This window comes from Aethalodelphis obliquidens, unplaced genomic scaffold (assembly GCF_003676395.1).
Source record: "Aethalodelphis obliquidens isolate GAN/ISIS:26980383/991018 unplaced genomic scaffold, ASM367639v1 scaffold47, whole genome shotgun sequence".
Classification (NCBI taxonomy): domain Eukaryota; kingdom Metazoa; phylum Chordata; class Mammalia; order Artiodactyla; family Delphinidae; genus Aethalodelphis; species Aethalodelphis obliquidens.
The window spans coordinates 537,810-561,087 of record NW_020837991.1 but is presented as its reverse complement, the minus strand read 5'-3'; the positions used below and the strand labels follow the sequence as shown (position 1 = coordinate 561,087).

General features: G+C 38.7%; 1 protein-coding gene across 12 annotated transcripts in view; it reads right to left on the bottom strand.

The window, feature by feature from the left end:
• The window catches only part of HERC2 (HECT and RLD domain containing E3 ubiquitin protein ligase 2), a 232,145-nt gene that overhangs the window by 77,288 nt on the left and 131,579 nt on the right, over nt 1-23,278 (bottom strand). For all 12 annotated transcript variants that reach the window (XM_027082455.1, XM_027082463.1, XM_027082459.1 and 9 more), the window contains 4 exons: nt 23,008-23,198; nt 22,187-22,292; nt 22,007-22,098; nt 2,136-2,311 (listed from right to left, as the gene is read on the bottom strand). In XM_027082455.1, the coding sequence (XP_026938256.1) occupies nt 2,136-2,311; nt 22,007-22,098; nt 22,187-22,292; nt 23,008-23,198 (565 nt within the window). The remainder of the gene's footprint in view (nt 1-2,135; nt 2,312-22,006; nt 22,099-22,186; nt 22,293-23,007; nt 23,199-23,278) is intronic.

Below are 23,278 nucleotides of genomic sequence, written 5' to 3'. Positions count from 1 at the left end.
GTTCTATTTTTATAAGCTACAATAGACAACTGAAGACTCCAGAGATTAGCTTACAGATAGGTAAGATTTTTTAACGTGTTACATACTAATGAATATTTACTTTCAGGGATCAAAATTTTATGGTTTGGGGATAAAAGGCAGGAAAACTCTCATCCCATCCCAGGCAAAGGAGAGCAAGTATATGTACATTCTATTTGAAATACCCTGTAACACAGTGTTACTCAAAAGTATGTAAGGGATTCCACCAGTGTTGAGACATGTAAGGACTGGTACCATGTAAGCATCAGCAGGGGGAACAAATGCCAGCAGGTGGTCAGTGAGGGCACACCCTAGTTGGGGGCTTGCCCTGTGGGAGACTGCTTGGACCATTCATTAGTTATTAGCTCATTAATGATATTTGAAAGGAAAAAAAATTACATTCAAATATCTAGAATTTCTTTTGTGAATGTATCCAGCTGTGTAAAAATTTCACCTATGAGTAAAGCTCAAACTTTTGTGGTTATTTCACATATATAGTACATGTACTAATTATATTTGCCCAATTCATTTTAGTAGCTACCGAATAAGAAAATGTGACTCTAGAATCCTTTCACTTAAAAATCCCAATGATTTATTTAAGTGAAATGTCATTTTCCTCACTTAATTAAATTAATGCATGTAGACACAAACAGTTTGAACTGTAACATATAGTATAACATATATTCTAGATAAGGTAGTGTTATAAGACTATTTTCTCTTCAACTTCTTTGCAAAGCTTCCAAAATGAAACAAGACAGGATCCAAGCCCAAGATCCCTAGAATGACCTGATTTATCACCACAGTGGCCACCTCTTCATGATTAAGAGTATGTGCTTAATAGCAGTGCAGAGCCAAGCTCCTTTGTTTCAAAAGGACAGACTGCTCACGTCACACACTAGAAAGCACTCAGTGCTAAGGGCAGTGATCAGCAGAGCTCAGCTAGCACTGTTACCTGCCTCTAGTGAACATCTGCAAGGACCCAGCTACACCAGCAATACAAGAGAAACACCTATCGACTTGGCAATTTCACTTTTAGCAATTTATTTGTGAAAAGACAACTTATCTGAGGACAGTAATTGCCTGCACTGTTTGCTGCTGGGACGTAAACAGCTCAGAACAGACACTGCACATGAGCCCTCCATACAGGTCTTGGAATAAAAAGCAAATGTGCACAGACCTGGCAGACACCTTTCTTCACCCTTGGTGTATGACGTTCCCCTGCCAACACCCCTTACTGCCCACTTTGCTTTGATGGGGGCAGTTTTTCCTCGTTCTCCTGCCAGCCCAATGCTCCCCTGCAGTCGCTCAAGGCACCAGGCCCTTCTCCTTCGTGCACTTCCCACAGCCATGAGGCCTCTCTAATGTGTGTGAGTTTGTCTTGCTTTATTTAGCATGTTCACTACAGCATTCACAGGACAGAGAACAGGGCTTAGCCCCCAGTAGGTGTTCAATAAATATATGGTGGATGAATAAATACAGTAATAGTCATCACTACAGGGCTCATACAGAATAAGGAACTGAGTAAATGAGAACTTAATCATGAGATGAAATATTGTACAAAATAAAATTATACAACAGAAGGCTAATGATACAGATATTCTAAAGATGGATGTTACTCATGGTTGCACAATAATGTAAATTTACTTAATGTCACTGAACTATACACTTAACTGGTTAAGATGGTAAATTTATGTATATTTTATTGTAATAAAAAATTTTTAATTTAAAAGTTATTAATAAAATACTTAACAAAAAAGCCTGTAAAATACATACCATACCACACTATCTCCAAAGGAAAACACAATTAGGGACAGATAAAAAAGAAAACTACAAGAATATATACCAAAATATTAACAGTAATATTTCAGGTAGAAAAATTAACATTTTTATTTTCCCTTTTAAGTGAATTTTTCTAAATACAATGTGTTTCCACATTAAATTTTTCCTAAAATTAAATTAAATCATATTTTTGAATATGATTTGAACATTAACTAATACTTAACAAATAGTCCTATCGGCACTAAACTATCCTCATTATGAGATACACTCCAATTAAACACTGGCTTTTGAAAGTCAGAGTTTGGGCATGAGTACCACCAACAGCAAACAGCTCTCACCTCCCACTGTTGCCTTTTTCGTCCTCTTCCTCCTCATTATCTGAAGCTAAGAAAGGAACTGCAGCCAAATCTTCCTCCTCCGCACGTATCCGTCCCAGCAGGATGAGACCATGGATTTTACAATCAATTCCTGAGCTCCTGCACTGCTTTATTGCAATTTCAATATACCTGTGATACTAGATACAAACACAGTAAGCTACAGAGTTTTCAGAATCAAACACATTAGATACTTTAACTGGAGAGAAGGACATATGAGACATGGAATGTGTGGAAAGTTAGAGCCCCTTTACTTAAGTTCTGGAAATACTAGGCAGGGTTGAGGCAGGCACATTTGAGTGGGGTTTGCTTTCAAAAGAAGTTAATTCACCAAGGATGTTCATCCAAGGCATGGGACTCACAGTAATTTTCTTACTAAAATGAAATAGTATGATAGCCTTACTGAATGACTCCAAAACTTTTCTGTCTTAAAGCTTTCTTAAACCAAGATGATTAAGAAAGAGATTAGGTGTCAGGTAGTCACAAAGGCTTCATAATTTTTAAAACATAATAAAAATACTTGATTACATACAAATTAGAGAAAACAATACAGAGTCCCATAACCCCATCACCTAGTTCAACAATTATCAATGGATGACTGATTTTGTTCATATATGGATTATCATAAGAAAATTCCAGGCAGCATGTTGTTTTAAAACTTTAGTATGTATCACTGAAATACAGGCATTTAAAAAATATATCCACAGTACTATTATGATAGCTAAATCAATAATCTTATATCATCTAAATGCTACCAGTGATCAAATTTTCTAATCATCTCATAAACATCTATTTTCAGCTTATCCAAATCAGAATCCAAACAGGATGCAACCTCCCTCTGTTACACCTTTGCCATTCATTTTTTAAAGTTGGCTCCCTGTCCCACAGAATGCCCCACCCCCCGTACTTGACATTCAGAGTATTCTTCTATTCCTGTATATCATGTGAACAAACACTGAAACAGCAGGAAGCACACACATCACCAATGACTTCTTGTTGCCTCAATGGGCCCTAATCAAACCTTAAGATCTACCTATGATGTCACAGGAAGCACAGGTTGAGTGAAAAAGGCAAACAGAGAAATGAAAAATTCTACAAGAAAAAGAGACCCTGTTTCTTTCTTTAGCAAGGAAAAACCAAGACAGTGAAAAATTTTAATGAAGTGCAAAGTGCAGACACTGCCTGAATCACGATTCAGAGTAACCAACTACAAATGAACATTTATTGGATAACTGGGAAAATTTAAACATTGACTGGATATTTTATGATATTAAAGAAAAACTTTTCGGTGTGATGGCATTGTGGTTACATTTTTAAAGTCCTTGTTAGAAATGAATAATTGAAGTACTCACTACTGAAATAAGGCCATGTCTGGAGCTTGCTTTAACACCTCAAAAAAAAAGGGCGGGGGGCAGGGGGGACACATGGACGGAGTTAGTGAAACACGACTGGCAAAAATGTTGATAATCATTGAAACTAGGTGATAGGTTCATGGAGGATTCAGTATACTTACTATTTACAGTTATGTTAGAAAATTCCTGTCACAAACCATTTTGATAGGAAAAGCAATGCTAGAAGAAAGAGTCCAGTAGCTTTACAGGAATGGTAATATTCTAGTTCTTAAGTTGGTTGGAGGGATGGAGAGTGGGCCCTGAATTTTCTGAATACTCACAATGCTTCATATTTCTCATATACATGAAATACACTATTCTGTGCTTCTCAAATATTACGTAATAAATTGTTCTGAACTGAAAATTTATTAAAATTTATTAAAATCAATACACCTTTCATGAATACCTATCTCAGTTACTGAATAAATTTCTGTGGTTACTGATTTACTTAAAATACAAAAAAAAAGAATTCAGTAGCATAATTAAGATAACAGACAAGCTACATTCCATTACCCAGCAATAAGTTAATAAAATGCACTAAAATGCAATATTATCTTTTCTCAGAAAAACTCAATAATATCTTCAATTTTCATCATTTGCCACTTTATTAATTTATTACCACCATTGGTATTAACTGTTAATTTATTACATGGCATTCCATAAAATAGTTTAATGACATTCAAGAATGAATGGTGTTCCAAAATTTTATTTATCAAAGACGGGAAGAAAATAAATAGAACAAAAACCTTCTGGTGTACCCAAGGGCCAAAGCATCAACTCTTAGACCTGGGGGAAAGTGTTGGTATGGTCCCATAGTCTCTGGATACAAGTTACCAATCTTCCACCTTGAAAAACTGTGTTACCAGTTTCTTTAACGTAACACACTGGGATCACATGGAACTTGCCTGCCTTTATGTGGACAGAAAAAAATAATAAAGCAATGATTCTTACCCAAGGAGCAAAAGACCTGTACTCAGAAAACTATAAGATACTGATGAAAGAAATCAAAGACGACACAAACAGATGGAGAGATATACCATGTTCTTAGATTGGAAGAATCAATATTGTGAAAATGACTATACTACCCAAAGCAATCTACAGATCCAACACAACCCATTTCAAATTACCAAAGGCATTTTTCACAGAACTAGAACAAAAAAATTTACAGATTGTATGGAAACACAAAAGACCCTGAATAGCCAAAGCAATCTTGCAAAAGAAAAACAAAGCTAGAGGAACCAGGATCCCTGACTTCAGACTATACTACAAATCTACAGTAATCAAAACAGTATGGTACTGGCACAAAAACAGAAATACAGATCAATGGAACGGGATAGAAAGCCCAGAGATAAACCCACACACCGATGGTCACCTAATCTATGACAAAGGAGGCAAGACTCTACAATGGAGAAAAGACAGTGTCTTTAATAAGTGGTGCTGGGAAAACTCGACACGTACATATAAAAGAATGAAATTAGAACACTCCCTAACACCATACACAAAAATAAACTCACAATGGATTAAAGACCTAAATGTAAGGCTGGATTATTATAAAACTCTTAGAGGAAAACATAGGCAAAACAATCTTTGACATAAATCGCAGCAAGATCTTTTTTGATCCACCTCCTAAAGTAATGAAAATAAAAATAAAATGGACGTATACACACTAACAAACATAAGGTAGATAGCTAGTGGGAAGCAGCCGCATGGCACAGGGATATCGGCTCGGTGCTTTGTGACCGCCTGGAGTGGTGGGCTAGGGAGGGTGGGAGGGAGGGAGACGCAAGAGGGAAGAGATATGGGAACATATGTATATGTATAACTGATTCACTTTGTTATAAAGCAGAAACTAACACACCATTGTAAAGCAATTATACCCCAATAAAGATGTTTAAAAAAAATAAAAATAAACAAATGGGACCTAATTAAACTCAAAAGGAAAGGAACAGCAAAGGAAACCATAAACAAAACAAAAAGACAACTGTCAGAATGGGAGAAAATATTTGCAAACAAAGCAACTAACAAAGGATTAATCTCCAAAATATACAAACAGCTCATGAAGCTCAATATCAAACAAACAAATAGCCCAATCAAAAAATGGGTGGAAGATCTAAAGAGACATTTCTTCAAAGAAGACATACAGATAGATGGGCAACAGGCACATGAAAAGATGCTCAATATCACTAATTATTAGACAAATGCAAATCAAAAATACAATGAGGTATCACCTCAAACTGGTCAGAATATCCATCATCAAAAAATCTACAAACAGTAAATGCTACAGAGGGTGTAGGGCAAAGGGAACCCTCCTACACTGTTGGTGGGAATGTAAATTGGTGCAGCCGCTATGGAGAACAGTATGGAGGTTCCTTTAAAAGCTAAAAATAGAACTACCATATGGCCCAGCAATCCCACTTCTGGGCATATGTCCAGAGAAAACCATAATTTGAAAAGACACATGCACCCCTATCTTTACTGGAGCACTATTTACAATAGCCAGGACATGGAAGCAACATAAATGTCCGTCACAAGAGGAATGGATAAAGAAGATGTGGTACATACATACAATGGAATATAACTCAGCCATAAAAAAGAACAAAATAATGCCATTTGCAGCAAGATGGATGGACCTAGAGATGGTCATACCAAGTGAAGTAAGTCAGACACAGAAAGACAAACATCATATGATATCGCTTACATGTGGAATCTAAAAAAAAAGGGTACAAATGAACTTATTTACAAAACAGAAGTAGAGTCATGGATGTAGAAAACAAACTTATAGTTACCAAGGGATAATGGGAGGAGGGATAAATTGGGAGACTGGGACTGACATATACACACTGCTATATATAAAATGGATAACTAATAAAAACCTGCTGTATAGCACAGGGAACTCTACTCAATACTCTGTAATGGCCTATATGGGAAAAGAATCTAAAAAAAAGAGTGGATACATGTACATGTATAACTGATTCACTTTGCTGTACACCTGAAACTAACACACTGTAAGTCAACTATACACCAATAAAAATTTTTTTAAAGTAATAAAGCAATGATTGGTAAACTGCATTTAATAATTTAAAAATAAACTCACTTATGATAAACTTTAGATGAATAAAAAGTCAACTATTTGGTATCTTTATCCACTATCATATCAATTAAATAAGTTCTCATGAGATAATGTATAGGTAGTTAAAAAAAACTGCTTTAACCTGCGTTACTTTAAATATATTTAATTTACTAAAATAGTGTTCACGTCTGTGTGGAAAGATTTACTGGAAGATTTATAAGGCAGTCTCACTGATCCGTAATATGTACTGTTTAAAAGAACCTTCACTGATTCTCTCAGACAGAATTTTCAGGAGATAAAATTAACTTGGATTCATTTTGAAATTTTCCTTACTACCAAATTAAAGGTATGAAAACAAAAAAGCAATTTCCAGTGTCACATGTATGGTCAGAAAGAACTATTGCAATAGTAACAGATATTTAACGTGAATAACACAATGCTAAATGCACAAAGCACCCTGACATGCTTGGCAATGACTTTTGCCAAGAGCTTTTACCCCTGCTTCTTACCAAAGATAGTGAGGAAGAAACTTGTTTTGTTTTCTTTTCAAGCTGATCTGATAAGCAACAAATTCAAGTTGTATACATGTCAAATTTTAAAATAAATACAATTATTTAATTAAGGGGGAAAATATGGGCTCAATGTTATTATAGAGATGGTCAAAAAAAGGCAACTCCATTGTCATTTGCAAACCATCAAAAAGGAACACTATGGGAGAGTGGCCAAGATGGCAGAGTAGAAGGACACTAAGCTCACCTCTTCTCACAAGCACAACAAAATCACAACAATCTGCAGAACAACTATCGTTGAAAAAGACTGACACCTACTAGAAAAGATCCTCTACAGCTAAAGACATAAAGATGGACCACAGCAAGACTGGTAGGACAGGCAGGCTCATGATATAATTAAATCCCATACCCACCGGGGTTGGCAACTCACAAATTGGAGAATAATTATATTACAGAGGTTCTCCAACAGGAGTGAGAGTTCTGAGCCTCACATCACGCTCCCCAGCCTGGGGGTCTGGCACTGGGAAGAGGAACCCTGAGAGCATCTGCCTTTGAAGATCAGCGGGGGCTTGACTGGAGGAGATCCAGAGGACTGGGGGAAATAGAGACTTCACTCATAAAGGGTGCATGCAAAATCTCACATGCACCAGGACCAAGAGCAAAAGCAGCAATTTGATAGGTATCTGGGCCAGATCTACCTGCTGGTCTTGGAGGGTCTCCTGGGGAGGCAGGGAGAGGCTGTGGCCCACACTGGGGGCATAGACACTAGTGGCAGATATATCAGGAGAATATTCATCTGCATGAGCTCTCCTGGAGGCTGACATTCTGGCACCAAGACCTGGCCCCACCCACCAGGCTCTAGGCTCCAATGCTGGAACGCCTCAGGATAAACAACAAACTAGGTGCGGAAACAGCCATCAGCAGACAGACTGCCTAAAGACTTCCTGAGCCCACAGCTGCCTCTATACATGGTCCTGCCCACCAGAGGACCAAGACCCAACTCCACCTACCAGGGGGCAGGCACCAGCCCCACCTGCCAGGAATCTCACTCACTCAACTATCTAGACCAGCCTCACTCACCAGAGGTCAGACACCAGAAGCAAGAAAATGACAGTCCTTCAGCCAACAGACCAAGTCTGCAAATGCAGGCCAGACCCTACCCTGGAACCAGCTGGCCCGTGGCCCTTCCTTGGATGATGAGAAGGAACTGCACTGCTGGGATGCATAGGACATCTCTTACAGAGGGCCACTTCTCCAAGGTTGAGAAGCAGAACCAACCTACCACATACATAAAAATACAAACAGCAATTTAAACAAAATGCAGCAACAGGATTATGTTTCAGACGAAGTAACAAGATAAAACGCCAGAAGAAAAACTAAGTGACGTCGAGGCAATCTACCCAAGAGTTCAGAGTAATGATGATAAAGATGATGAAAGAACTCAGAAGGAGAATAGATGCACAGAGCGAGAAATTAGAAGTTTTTAAATAAAGAATTAGAAAATATACAGAACAACCAAACAGAATTAAGGAATGCAATAACTGAACTGAAAAATATACCAGAAGGAATCAACAGTAGCCTAAATGAGGCAGAAGAATGGATTAGTGAGCTAGAAGACACAGTACTGGAAATCACTGCTACCAAACAGAAAAGAGAACAAAAAGAAATGAGGACAGTTTAAGAGACCAGTAGGACAACGACAAGCACATAAATATTCATATTATAGGGGTCCCAGAAGAAGAGAGAGAGAAAGGACTTGATAAAATACCTGAAGAGATAATAGCTGAAAACTTACCTAAGCTGGGAAAGGAAAAAGTCAACCAAGTCAAGGAAGCACAGAGAATCCCATATAGGATTAACCCGCAGAGGAATACACAAGGACTATTGTCATAAAAATGAAAAAATTAAAAGATAAAGAGAGAATATTAAAAGTAACGAGGGAAAAGCAAAAGACAACATACAAGGGAATCCTATAAGGCTATCAGCTGATTTTTCAGCAAAACCTCTGCAGACCAGAAGGGAATGCACAATATAAAGTGATGAAAGAGAAGAACCTATAACCAAGAATATTCTACACTGCAAGGCTCTCACTGAGATTTGATGAAGAAAACAAAAGCTTTACAGACAAGTAAAAGCTAAAAGAATTCAGGAACATCAAACCAGCTTTACAGCAAATGCTAAAGGAACTCCTCTAGGTGGAAAAGAAAACGACACAACTAGAAACAAGAAAATTACAAAATGGAAAAGCTCTCTAGTAAAGGTAAACATACAGTAGGAAATCATTCACACACAAAGCTAGTAGGGAGGTTAAAAGACAAAAGGAGTAAAATCATCTGTACCCACAATAAGGGTTTAAGGGATAGACAAAACAATTAGATGTAAAATATGAATTCAAAAACAGTGACCATGAGGGGAGAAGAGTACAAATGCAGGGTATCTAAAATGCATTTGAAATTAAGAGATCAGCAACTTAAAACAAGCACATATTTAACTAGACTGCTGTACAAAAACCTCATAGTAACCACAAAACAAAAACCTGTAATAGAAATACACACAAAAAAGAAAAAGGAATGCAAAATAACACTAAAGATATACATCAAATCAGAAGAAAACAAAAGAAGAAAGGGGAAAAAAAGACCTACAAAAACAAATCCAAAACAATTAGCAAAACGGCAATAGGAACATACATATGGATAAATACCTTAAATGTAAACGGACTAAATGCTCCAACCAAAAGACACAGACTGACTGAATGGAAACAAAAACATGGCCCATATATCTGCTGCCTATAGGAGACTCACTTCAGATCTAGAGACACATACAAACTGAAAATGAGGGGAAGAAATGTTATATCTTCTTCAATCCAAGGAAATACAACAATTGTAAATATATATTCACCCAACAGGGAAGCATCTCAACATATAAGGCAAACATTAACAGACATAAAAGGAGAAATCGACAGTAACACAATAACAGTGGGGGATGTTAATACCCCACCTTCATTAGTGGACAGATCACCCAGACAGAAAATCAGTAAGGAAACACAGGCTTTAAATGAGATATTAGACCAGAGGGGCTTAATTGATATTTATAAAGCATTCTACCTGAGAGTAGCAGAATACACATTCTTTTCAAGTGCACATGGAACATTCTCCAGGATAGATGACATGCTAGGCCACAAAGCAAGCCTTGGTAAATTTAAGAAAACTGAAATAATAGCAAGCATCTTTTACGACCACAACACTATGAGATTAGAAATCAACAAGAAAACAACTGAAAAAAAAACAAGCATATGGAGGCTGAACAATATGCTACTAAACAGCCAGTGGATCACTGAAGAAATCAAGGAGGAAATCAGAAAATACCTACAGACAAATGAAAATAAAAACATGATGATCCAAAACCTATGAGATGCAGCAAAGCAATTCTAAGAGGGGAGTTCTCAAATAAACAACAAACCTTATGCCTAAAGCAAACAGAGAAACAAGAACAAACAAAAGCCAAAGTTAGGAGAAGAAATCATAAAGATCAGAGCAGAAATAAATGAAATAGAGACTAAAATACCAATAGAAAAGATCAATGAAACTATAAGCTGGTCCTCTGAAAACAGAAAAAAAAATTGATAAACCTTTAGTCAGAATCATCAAGAAAAAAACGGGAGAGGGCCGGAAACAATAAAATCAGAAATGAAAAAGAAGTTATAACCAAGAGCACAGAAATACAAAGGGTCATAAGAGACTACTACAAGCAACAACATGCCAATTAAATGGACAACCTAGAAGAAATGGACAAATTCCTAAAAGGTATAATCTCCCAAGACAAAATCACGAAGAAATAGGAAGTATGAACAGACCAATTACAAGTACTGATATTGAATCTGTGACTTCTTTAAATCAATTAAGCAATTTATTTTTCATTGATGTATAGTTGATATATATTAATATGTGAGTTACAGGTATACAATATAGTGATTCACAATTTTTATAGGTTATACTCTATATCTGCTATATTCCCCACGTTGTACAATATATCCTTGTAGCTTATTTTATACCTAATAGTTTGTGCCTCTTAACCCCCTACCCCTATATTGCCCCTCCCCTCTTCCTTCTCCCCCTGGTAGCCACTAGTTTGTTCTCTATGTCTGTGACTCAGCTTCTTTTTCTGTTATATTCACTAACTGGTGTATTTTTTAGATTCCACATGTAAGTGATATCATACAGTATCTGTCTTTCTCTGTCTGACTTATTTCACTTAGCATAATGCCCTCCAAGTCCCTCCATGTTGTTGCAAATGGCAAATTTTCATTCTCTTTTGTGGCTGAGCAGTACTCCATTGTATTTATGTACCACATCTTTATCCGTTCTTCTGTTGATGGACACTTAGGTTGCTTCCCTATCTTGACAATTGTAAATAATGTTGCTATGAACATTGGGGTACATGTTATCTTTTTCGGATATATACCTGTACCAATTTACATTCCCACCAACAGTGTACAAGTGTTCCCTTTTCTGCAATTCTCGCTAACATTTGTTATTTGTGTTCTTTTTGATGACAGCCATTCTGACAGGTCTGAGGTGATATCTCATTGTGGTTTTAATTTGCATTTCACTGATGATTTGTGATTTTGAGTATCTTTTCATCTGCCTGTTGGCCATCTGCATTTCTTCTTTGGAAAAATGTCTATTCAGTTCTTCTGCCCATTTTTTAATTGGGTTGGTTTTTTGCTGTTGAGTTGTATGAGCTGTTGATATATGTTGTATATTAATCCCTTATCAGTCATACCATTTCAATTTTTTTCTCCCATTCAATAGGTTGTCTTTTCGTTTTCTCCAGGGTATCCTTTGCTGTGCAAAAGCTTTTCAGTTAATTATGTGCTAAATCTGTGATTTTAAAACTTGCAACAATCAAAAGTTCAGGACCAGGTGGCTTCACAGGTGAATTCTACCAAACATTTAGAGAAGAGTTAACACCTATCCTTCTGAAACTACTGCAAAAAAACAAACTGCAGAGGAAGGAACATTCCCAAACTCATTCTATGAAGCCACCATCGCCCTGATAGCAAAACCAGACAAAGATATCTCACACACACACACACACACACACACACACACACAAGAAATGAAAATTTACAGGGCAATTATCACTGATGAACATAGACACAAAAATCCTCAACAGGTGACCTCCCTGGTGGCGCGGGTGGTTAAGACTCCACGCTCCCAATGCAGGGGGCCTGGGTTTGATCCCTCGTCAGAGAACTAGATCCCACCTGCATGCTGCAACTAAGCAGCTGGTGAACCGCAACTAAGGAGCCTGTGAGCCTCAACTAACAGAGCCCACCTGCCGCAACTAAGGAGCCCATGTGCCACAACTAAGGAGCTGGTGAGCCACAACTAAGGAGCCCTCGAACCACAACTAAGTAACCTGCCTGCCACAACTAAGGAGCCCACGTGACGCAACTAAGGAGTCTGCGAGCCACAACTAAGGAGCCTGACTGCTGCAAGTAAGACCTGGCTCAACCAAATGAATAAATAAATAAATAAATAAATTTTTTAAAACTTCTCAACAAAATACTAGCAAACCGAATCCAACAATACATTAAAAGGATCATACACCATCATCAAGCAGAATTATCCCAGGGGTGCAAGGATTTTTCAGTATCCGCAAATCAGTGTGATACACCACGTTAACAAACTGAAGAATAAAAACCGTATTATCATCTCAAATGGATGCAGAAAAAGCTTTTGACAAAATTCAACACACACTTATGATAAAAACTCTCCAGAAAGTGGGCATAGAGGGAACATACCTCAACATAATAGAGACCATAAAGCCTATCCGGGGCTTGAAATAAAGATACTGGGACGAGGGGAAGATGGCGGAAGAGTAAGATGTGGGGATCACCTTCCTCCCCACAGATACACCAGAAATACATCTACACGTGGAACAACTCCTACGGAACACCTACTGAACGCTGGCAGAAGACCTCAGACCTCCCAAAAGGCAAGAAAGTCCCCACGTACCTGGGTAGGGCAAAAGAAAAAAGAATAAACAGAGACAAAAGGATAGGGACAGGAGTGCACCACTGGGAGGAAGCTGTGAAGGAGGAAAGGTTTCCACACACTAGGAAACCCCTTCACGGGTGGAGACTGCGGGTGGCACAAGGGGAAAGCTTCAGAGCCGCGGAGGAGAGGACAGCAACAGGGGTGCCGAGGGCAAAGCGAAGAGATTCCCGCACAGAGGATCGGTATCGATCGGCACTCACCAGCCCGAGAGGCTTGTCTGCTCACCTGCCAGGGCGTGCGGGCTGGGAGCTGAGGCTCGGGCTTCAGGGAGAGGTCGGAGCACAGGGAGAGGACTGGAGCTGGCGGCATGAACACAGCCTGCAGGGGGTTAGTGCACCACGGCTAGCCGGGAGGGAGTCCGGGGAAAAGTCTGGACATGACGAAGAGGCAAGAGACTTTTTCTTCCCTCTTTGTTTCCTGGTGCGCGCTGCTTAAAGGAGCTCCAGAGACGGGTGCGAGCCGCGGCTAAAAGTGCGGACCGCCTGAAGTGTGGGATAGGGAGGGTGGAAGGGAGGGAGACGCGAGAGGAAAGAGATATGGGAACATATGTACAACTGATTCACTTTGTTATAAAGCAGAAACTAACACACCATTGTAAAGCAATTATACTCCAATAAAGATGTGAAAAAAAAAAAAAACTGCGGACCCCAGAGACGGGTATGAGATGCTAACGCACTGTGGCCGCCACCAAGAAGCCTATGTGCAAGCACAGGTCACTATCCACAACCTCCTTCTGGGGAGCCTGTGCAGCCCGCCACTGCCAGGGTCCTGGGATCCAGGGACATCTCCCCCGGGAGAACACATGGCGCACCTAAGGCGGGTGCAACCTCACGCTGGCCTCTGCCGCCGCAGGCTCGCCCCGCACTCCGTGCCCCTCCCTCCCCTCCAGCCTGAGTGAGCCAGAGTCCCCAAAGGAGCTGCTCCTTTAACTCCGTCCTGTCTGAGCAAAGAACAGACGCCCTCCCGCAACCTACACACGGAGGCAGGGCCAAATCCAAAGCTGAGCCCCGGGAGCTGTGAGAACAAAGAAGAGAAAGAGAAATCTCTCCCAGCAGCCTCAGAAGCAGCAGATTAAAGCTCCACAATCAACTTGATGTCCCCTGCATCTGTGGAATACACGAATAGACAACAAATCATCCCAAATTAAGGTGGACTTTGAGAGCAAGATTTATTATTTTTTTCCCTTTTCCTCTCTTTGTGTGTATGTGTATGCTTCTGTGTGAGACTTTGTCTGTACAGCTTTACTCCCACCATTTGTCCTAGGATTCTATACGTTCGTTTTTGTTTTTCTTTTTCAAACAAAATTTTTTTCTTAATAATGACTTTTTAATTTAATAACTTTATTTTATTTTATCTTATTTTATTTTATCTGCTTTCTTTCTTTCTTTCTTTCTATCTTTCTTTCTTTCCTTCCTTCCTTCCCTTCCCTCCTCCCTGCCTCCCTCCCTCCCCTCTTCCTTCCTTCCTTTCTTCCTATCTACTTTTTCTCCCTTTAATTCTGAGCCGTGTGGATGAAAGGCTCTTGGTGCTGTAGCCAGGAGTCAGTGCTCTGCCTCTGAGGTGGGAGAGCCAACTTCAGGACACTGGTCCACAAGAGACCTCCCAGCTCCACATAATATCAAACGGCGAAAATCTCCCAGAGATCTCCATCTCAACACCAGCACCCAGCTTCACTCAATGACCAGCAAGCTACAGTGCTGGACACCCTATGCCAAACAACTAGCAAGACAGGAACACAACCCCATCCATTAGCAGAGAGGCTGCTTAAAATCATAATAAGTCCACAGATACCCCAAATCACACCACCAGACGTGGACCTGCCCACCAGAAAGACAAGATCCAGCCTCATCCACCAGAACACAGGCACTAGTCCCCTCCACCAGGAAGCCTACACAACCCATTGAACCAACCTTAACCACTGGGGACAGACACCAAAAACAACGGGAACTACAAACCTGCAGCCTACAAACAGGAGACCCCAAACACAGTAAGATAAGCAAAATGAGAAGACAGAAAAACACACAGCAGATGAAGGAGCAAGATGAAAACCCACCAGACCTAACAAATGAAGAGGAAATAGGCAGTCTACCTGGAAAAGAATTCAGAATAATGATAGTAAAGATGATCCAAAATCTTGGAAATAGAATAGACAAAATGCAAGAAACATTTAACAAGGACCTAGAAGAACTAAAGAGTAAACACGCAACAATGAACAGCACAATAAATGAAATGAAAAATATTCTAGATGGGATCAATAGCAGAATAACTGAGGCAGAAGAACGGATAAGTGACCTGGAAGATAAAATAGTGGAAATAACTACTGCAGAGCAGAATAAAGAAAAAAGAATGAGAAGAACTGAAGACAGTCTCAGAGACTTCTGGGACAACATTAAACGCACCAACATTCGAATTATAGGGGTTCCAGAAGAAGAAGAGAAAAAGAAAGGGACTGAGAAAATATTTTTAAGAGATTATAGTTGAAAACTTCCCTAATATGCAAAAGGAAATAGTTAATCAAGTCCAGGAAGCACAGAGAATCCCATACAGGATAAATCCAAGGAGAAATACGCCAAGACACATATTAAACAAACTGTCAAAAATTAAACACAGGGTTTCCCTGGTGGCGCAGTGGTAGAGAGTCCGCCTGCCGATGCAGGGCACACAGGTTCGTGCCCCGGGTCCGGAAATATCCCACATGCCACAGAGCAGCTGGGCCCGTGAGCCATGGCCACTAAGCCTGCGCGTCCAGAGCCTGTGCTCCGCAACAGGAGAGGCCACAACACTGAGAGGCCCACATACCGAAAAAAAAAAAAAAATTAAATACAAAGAAAACATATTAAAAGCAGCAAGGGAAAAACAACAAATAACACACAAGGGAATCCCCATAAGGTTAACAGCTGATCTTTCAGCAGAAACTCTGCAAGCAAGAAGGAAATGGCAAGAGATATTTAAAGTGATAAAGGAGAAAAACCTGCAACCAAGATTACTCTACCCAGTAAGGATTTCATTCAGATTTGATGGAGAAATTAAAACCTTTACAGACAAGCAAAACCTGAGAGAGTTAAGCACCACCAACCCAGCTTTACACCAAATGCTAAAGGAACTGCTCTAGGCAAGAAACACAAGAGAAGGAAAAGACCTACAATAATGAACCCAAAACAATTAAGAAAATGGGACTAGGAACATACATATCGATAATTACCTTAAATGTAAACGGACTAAATGCTCCCACCAAAAGACACAGATTGGCTGAATGGACACAAAAACAAGACCCACGTATATGCTGTCTACAAGAAACCCACTTCAGACCTAGAGACACGTACAGACTGAAAGTAAGGGGATGGAAAAAGATATTCCATGCAAATGGAAACCAAAAGAAAGCTGGAGTAGCAATTCTCATATCAGACAAAATAGACTTTAAAATAAAGACTATATGAAGAGACAAAGAAGGACACTACATAATGATCAAAGGATCGATCCAAGAAGAAGATATAACAATTGTAAATATTTATGCACCCAACAAAGGAGCACCTCAATACATAAGGCAAATACTAAGAGCCATAAAAGGGGAAATCGACAGTAACACATTTATCGTAGGGGACTTCAACACCACACTATCACCAATGGACAGATCATCCAAAATGAAAATAAATAAGGAAACACAAGCTTTAAATGATAAGATGGACTTAACTGACATTTATAGGACATTCCATCCAAAAACAACAGAATACACATCAAGTGCCCATGGAACATTCTCCAGGATAGATCATATCTTGGGTCACAAATGAAGCCTTGGTAAATTTAAGAAAATTTAAATTGTATCAAGTATCTTTTCCGACCACAATGCTGTGAGACTAGATATCAATTACAGGAAAAGATCCATAAAAAATACAAACACATGGAGGGTAAACAATACACTACTTAAAAACGAAGTGATCACTGAAGAAATCAAAGAGGAAATCAAAAAATACCTAGAAACAAATGACAGTGGAGACACGACGACCCAAAACCCATGGGATGCAGCAAAAGCAGTTCTAAGAGGGAAGTTTATAGCAATAAAATACTACCTTAAGAAACAGGAAACATCTCGAATAAACAAACTAACCTTGCACCTAAAGCAATTAGAGAAAGTAGAATTAAAAAAACCCAAAGTTAGCAGAAGGAAAGAAATCATAAAAATCTGATCAGAAATAAATGAAAAAGAAATGAAGGAAACGATAGCAAAGGTCAATAAAACTAAAAGTTGGTTCTTTGAGAGGATAAACAAAATTGATAAACCATTAGCCAGACTCATCAAGAAAAGAAGGGAGAAGACTCAAATCAATAGAATGAGAAATGAAAAAGGAGAACTAACAACTGACACTGCAGAAATACAAAAGATCATGAGAGATTACTACAAGCAACTCTATGCCAATAAAATGGACAACCTGGAAGAAATGGACAAATTCTTAGAAATGCACAACCTGCCAAGACTGAATCAGGAAGAAATAGAAAATATGAACAGACCAATCACAAGCACTGAAATTGTAACTGTGATTAAAAATCTTCCAACAAAAAAAAGCCCAGGACCAGATGGCTTCACAGGCGACTTCTATCAAACATTTAGAGAAGAGCTAACCCCTATCCTTCTCAAACTCTTCCAAAATATAGCAGCGGAGTAACACTCCCAAACTCATTCTACGAGGCCACCATCACCCTGATACCAAAACCAGACAAGGATGTCACAAAGAAAGAAAACTACAGGCCAGTATCACTGATGAACACAGATGCAAAAATCCTCAACAAAATACTAGCAAACAGAATCCAACAGCACATTAAAAAGATCATACACCATGATCAAGGGGGCTTTATTCCAGGAGTGCAAGGATTCTTCAATATATGCAAATCAATCAACGTGATACACCATATTAATAAATTGAAGGTGAAAAACCATATGATCATCTCAACAGATGCAGAGAAAGCTTTCGACAAAATTCAACACCCGTTTATGATAAAAACCCTGCAGAAAGTAGGCACGGGGGAACTTTCCTCAACATAATAAAGGCCATATATGACAAGCCCACAGCCAACATCATCCTCAATAGTGAAAAACTGAAAGCATTTCCACTAAGATCAGGAACAAGACAAGGTTGCCCACTCTCACCACTCTTATTCAACAGAGTTTTGGAAGTTTTAGCCTCAGCAATCAGAGAAGAAAAGGAAATAAAAGGAATCCAAATCGGAAAAGAAGAAGTAAAGCTGTCACTCTTTGCAGATGACATGATACAATAGATAGAGAATCCTAAAGATGCTACCAGAAAACTACTAGAGCTAATCAATGAATTTGGTAAAGTAGCAGGATACAAAATTAATGTGCAGAAATGTCTTGCATTCTTATACACTAATGATGTAAAATGTGAAACTGAAATCAAGAAAACACTCCCATTTACCACTGCAACAAAAAGAACAAAATATCTAGGAATAAACCTACCTAAGGAGACAAAAGACCTGTATGCAGAAAATTATAAGACACTGATGAAAGAAATTAAAGATGATACAAATAGATGGAGAGATATACCATGTTCTTGGATTGGAAGAATCAAAATTGTGAAAATGACTCTACTACCCAAAGCAATCTACAGATTCAATGCAATCCCTATCAAACTACCACTGGCATTTTTCACAGAACTAGAACAAAAAATTTCACAATTTGTATGGAAACACAGAAGACCCCGAACAGCCAAAGCAATCTTAAGAACGAAAAACAGAGCTGGAGGAATCTGGCTCCCTGACTTCAGACTATACTACAAAGCTACAGTAATCAAGACAGTATGGTACTGGCACAAAAACAGAAAGATAGATCAATGGAACAGGATAGAAAGCTCAGAGATAAACCCATGCACATATGGTCACCTTATCTTTCATAAAGGAGGCAGGAATATACAGTGGAGAAAGGACAGCCTCTTCAATAAGTGGTGCTGGGAAAACTGGATAGGTGCATGTAAAAGTATGAGATTAGATCACTCCCTAACACCATACACAAAAATAAGCTCAAAATGGATTAAAGACCTAAATGTAAGGCCAGAAACTATCAAACTCTTAGAGGAAAACATCGCAGAACACTCTATGACATAAATCACAGCAAGATCCTTTTTGACCCACCTCCTAGAGAAACAAAAATAAACAAATGGGACCTAATGAAACATCAAAGCTTTTGCACAGCAAAGGAAACCATAAACAAGACCAGAAGACAACCCTCAAAATGGGAAAAAATATTTGCAAATGAAGCAACTGACAAAGGATTAATCTCCAAAATTTATAAGCAGCTCATGCAGCTCAATAACAAAAAAACAAACAACCCAATCCAAAAATGGGCAGAAGACCTAAGTAGACATTTCCCCAAGGAAGATATACAGACTGCCAACAAACACATGAAAGAATGCTCAACATCATTAATCATTAGAGAAATGCAAATCAAAACTACAATGAGACATCATCTCACACCAGTCAGAATGGCCATCATCAAAGTATCTAGAAACAATAAATGCTGGAGAGGGTGTGGAGAAAAGGGAACACTCTTGCACTGCTGGTGGGAATGTGAATTCATACAGCCACTATGGAGAACAGTATGGAGGTTCCTTAAAAAACTACAAATAGAACTGCCATATGACCCAGCAATCCCACTACTGCGCATATATCCTGAGAAAACCATAATTCAAAAAGAGTCGTGTACCATAATGTTCATTGCAGCTCTATTTACAATAGCCCGGAGATGGAAACAACCTAAGTGTCCATCATCGGATGAATGGATAAAGAAGATGTGGCACAGATATACAATGGAATATTACTCAACCATAAAAGGAAACGAAATTGAGCTATTTGTATTGAGGTTGGATGGACCTAGAGTCTGTCATACAGAGTGAAGTAAGTCAGAAAAAAAAGACAAATTCCGTATGCTAACACATATATATGGAATTTAAGGAAAAGAAAAAATGTCACGAAGAACCTAGGTGTAAGACAGGAATAAAGACACAGACCTACTAGAGAATGGACTTGAGGATATGAGGAGGGGGAAGGGTAAGTTGTTACAAAGAGAGAGAGTAGCATGGACATATATACACTACCAAACATAAAATAGATAGCTAGTGGGAAGCAGCCGCATAGCACAGGGAGATCAGCTCGGTGCTTTGTGACCACCTAGAGGGGTGGGATAGGGAGGGTTGGAGGGAGCGAGATGCAAGAGGGAAGAGATATAGGAACATATGTATATGTATAACTGATTCACTTTGTTATAAAGCAGAAACTAACACACCATTATAAAGCAATTATACTTCAATAAAGATGTAAAAAAATAAATAAATAAAAAGTTGGGGAACCCTAAAAAAAAAAAACAGTATATGAATATACCTTTGCTATAAATGTGGACTCCACTATCTACTGCGTGTGTGTGTGTGTGAGTGTGCACACGCTTTGGGGGGGGGGGGCGGAAAAAAGAAAAAAAAAGAAAGATACTGTACTACTGTAGTCTATACAGTAAAGTATCCAAAAGCATAACCACTTGTAGAGGATGCACACATGTGACAATGTATGCCAGACGTGAACTAACTTACATGACTGGACATGTGAACACACGTTCTCATCTTTGAAAGTTCGCATCTTGAAGGTTCGTATGTAGGGGACTTACTGTACTCATAAAACTATAAGACGCTAATGAAGGAAACAGAAGATGACACAAACAGATGGAAATATACACCATGTTCTTAGATTGGAAGAATATTGTGAAAATGACTATACTACCCCAGGCAATCTACAGTATCAATGCAATCCCTATCAAATTACCAATGGCATTTTTCACAGAACTAGAACAAAAAAATTTTTTAATTTGTATGTAGACACAGAAGACCCCGAAAGCCAAAGCAATCTTGGGAAAGAAAAACAGTGCTGGAGGAATCAGGATCCCTGACTTCAGACTATACTACAAAGCTACAGTCATCAAAACCAGTATGGTACTGGCACAAAAACAGAAATATAGATCAATGGAACAGGACAGAAAGCCCAGAAATAAACCTACGCACATATGGTCACCTTATCTTTGACAAAGGAGGCAAGAATAGACAATAGAGAAAAGACAGCCTCTTCAGTAAGTGGTGCTGGGAAAACTGGACAGCTACATGTAAAAGCATGAAATTAGAACACTTCCTAACACCATACACAAAAATAAACTCAAAATGGATTAAAGACCTAAATGTAAGGCTGGATTATTATAAAACTCTTAGAGGAAAACATAGGCAGAACACTCTGTGATATAAATCACAGGAAGATCCTTTTTGACCCACTTCCTAGAGTAATGAAAATAAAAATAAACAAATGGAACCTAATTAAACTCAAAAGTCTTTGCACAGCAAAGGAAACCATAAACAAAACAAAAAGGCAACACTCAGAATGGGAGAAAATACTTGCAAATGATGCAATTGTTAAGGGATTAATCTCCACAATCTACAAACAGCTCATGAAGTTCAGTATCAAAAAAACAAACAACCCAATCAAAAAATGGGCAGGAGGCCTAAACAGACATTTCTCCAAAGAAGACATACAGATGCTCAACAGGCACATGAAAAGGTGCTCAATATCACTAATTATTAGACAAATGCAAATCAAAAGTACAATGAGGTATCACCTCATACCAGTCAGAATGGCCAACATTAAAAAGTCTACAAATAATAATGCTGGAGAGGGTGTGGAGAAAAGCGAACCCTTCTGCACCGTTGGTGGGAATGTAAATTGGTGCGGCCACTATGGAGAACAGTATGGAGACTCTACTTACCTCTGTGGAGTCATTCAGAAGGGACACTGTGGTATCAGTGGGGTTAATGTTGATTGTCTTTAATTCAATTAGGTTATTTAGGGAATTTCCACCTAGGAAGAAAAATGGGGTAAAGGAATCAGACAAAGGAGTTTTTATTATATGATAGAAGATATTTTTTGAGTAAAGTAATTCAAGTACCTGACACGACAACCAGGGAAGGCATGTAACTACTGTCAGCAGGATCCACTATCATTTTTAATCTATGAACAAGAACATCTGGGAAAATCTCCAAACGAATCCAATGCTTTAAAAAAAAAGAAAAAAAAGCCTTCTTAGTAAAATTCAGCTATATTTTAGCTGGAAAGTATCACTAAAGCTTGACTCTCAATGAGATTTTTTAAATATATAATTTCACATGAGAGACAGAATTTGCCTTTAAGCTGACAGAAACAAGAGCATTACTTGTTTATTAGAAGAATGTCTCCCTCTAAGCCCCAGAAGTCATGTGTTTATAGACTCCTGACTTAGGGTGGTCCCTTAATACCCATCAAAGAGTAGGTTATAGAAAACACTAGAGTCAAAGTGGAGGGAAAGCACCTTTCTCCAAGTCTAACTTGCATGTCTAGATAAGGCACACCCATATGTAAGTGCGATTAAAACAGCATTCCAAAGATAAACACATATTTGTTAGGATATATTAGAAGAACTTCTAACCAGAAGCAGAATCTGAACTCATACATTTTATGTGGGGGAATAAAACAAAACAAAACAAACCCTATTATACCCTCTATCAGTTATATAAAATCTATTACCGATATTGTTTAAAAATCTCTGACAATGAAAGCTGGATGGCATATTACTCTGAAACTTTAAAGTAATTATGAACTAAAATACAAAATGAGTACTGAGAGGTGCCATCACAGTATAACTTAGTAGGTTTTTCAAAGTTCGTGCTGAAGCTCTAAAAGGTTAAGCCATCTAAATGAAGTGTTTCTGGAAGTGTCCCCATGGCACACTACCTTTCCTTGTGAGCCCGAGGACTGCCAGCAGGGCTCGCTGCCGTCAATGAGACGGGAAGCCTGGTTCACAGAGGATGACACGTTTAGGCTCTTCACCATCCGTGCCCAGCTGTCCAGCAGCATTCCTGGCTGACTGTTGTGAGAGCGCTTCAGCTGTTTTCCAGAACGGCCACAAAATATTGCAGACTGTCCTATTTAATGGCAGTCAAACAGTGTTAATACTTGTGGGACAGAACCTTCACAACCAAGAAATAGATATTACATAGTGTTG